This window comes from Apis dorsata, unplaced genomic scaffold (assembly GCF_000469605.1).
Source record: "Apis dorsata unplaced genomic scaffold, Apis dorsata 1.3 scaffold_149, whole genome shotgun sequence".
NCBI classification, from domain to species: domain Eukaryota; kingdom Metazoa; phylum Arthropoda; class Insecta; order Hymenoptera; family Apidae; genus Apis; species Apis dorsata.
This window is the reverse complement of record NW_006263440.1, coordinates 45,354-46,022: the sequence shown is the minus strand read 5'-3', so window position 1 is coordinate 46,022 and position 669 is coordinate 45,354. Positions and strand designations below refer to the sequence as shown.

The 669-nt window shown below is 49.6% G+C and overlaps 1 protein-coding gene across 1 annotated transcript in view; it reads right to left on the bottom strand.

Annotated features, from left to right (window-relative positions):
- Positions 1-220: 220 nt before the first annotated feature.
- The window catches only part of LOC102677883, a 2,453-nt gene continuing 2,004 nt past the window's right edge, over positions 221-669 (bottom strand). The window contains exon 3 of the mRNA XM_031509395.1: positions 221-652. Coding sequence (XP_031365255.1) covers positions 221-652 — 432 coding nt within the window. The remainder of the gene's footprint in view (positions 653-669) is intronic.

Here is a 669-nt window from a genome sequence, read left to right as displayed (position 1 = left end):
CGACAACGATCCCACGGAATCATCTATTCACGGATTATAATCAAAATTGCGATATCGAAAAATAAAAGCAAATAAAAGTTTGGCCAAGACACGACACGAGGGACTTTCACCAAAACTTTGGAAAAAATTCGACTCGAGATATATCGAACAAAATAAATTAATGATGTGAATTAGAAGTGAAGAAAATCGAAGAAGAAGAAGAAGAAAAAAAAAATTTCGTTTAATATCCAGTATCATCGGTGGCCTCGGTGGCTTCCGTCTCCGTGAACGTTTCTTCCTCCGTCTCCGCCTCCGTATCGGGCGAGTTCTGCTTCGCCTCTTCCTCGGTAGGCTGAATATCGCCTATCTCGCCTATCTCCTCCCGCATCATCCTCTGCCTGGCCAACATTGGCAGCCGATGCTTGTAAGTCTTGTACACCTCGTTGGCCATGTCGGTGGTGTGGATTCGGAACTGTTGGCGTGCCGTTTCCGTGAGGAAGCTGGTCGCGGCTGTGCACTCGAGCGGCCTCTTCGGTGGCGGTTGCTCGCTCGTGAAATCCATCACCGTTGGATAACCACCGCAAACCTCCAAGAAGTCGGTGATGGACATCTGGGTGGGTAACATGGGCTCGAACGAGTCGACGACCCGCTGCTCGCATTGTTCCGGCACGTGCTCGATCAACCGTGGAT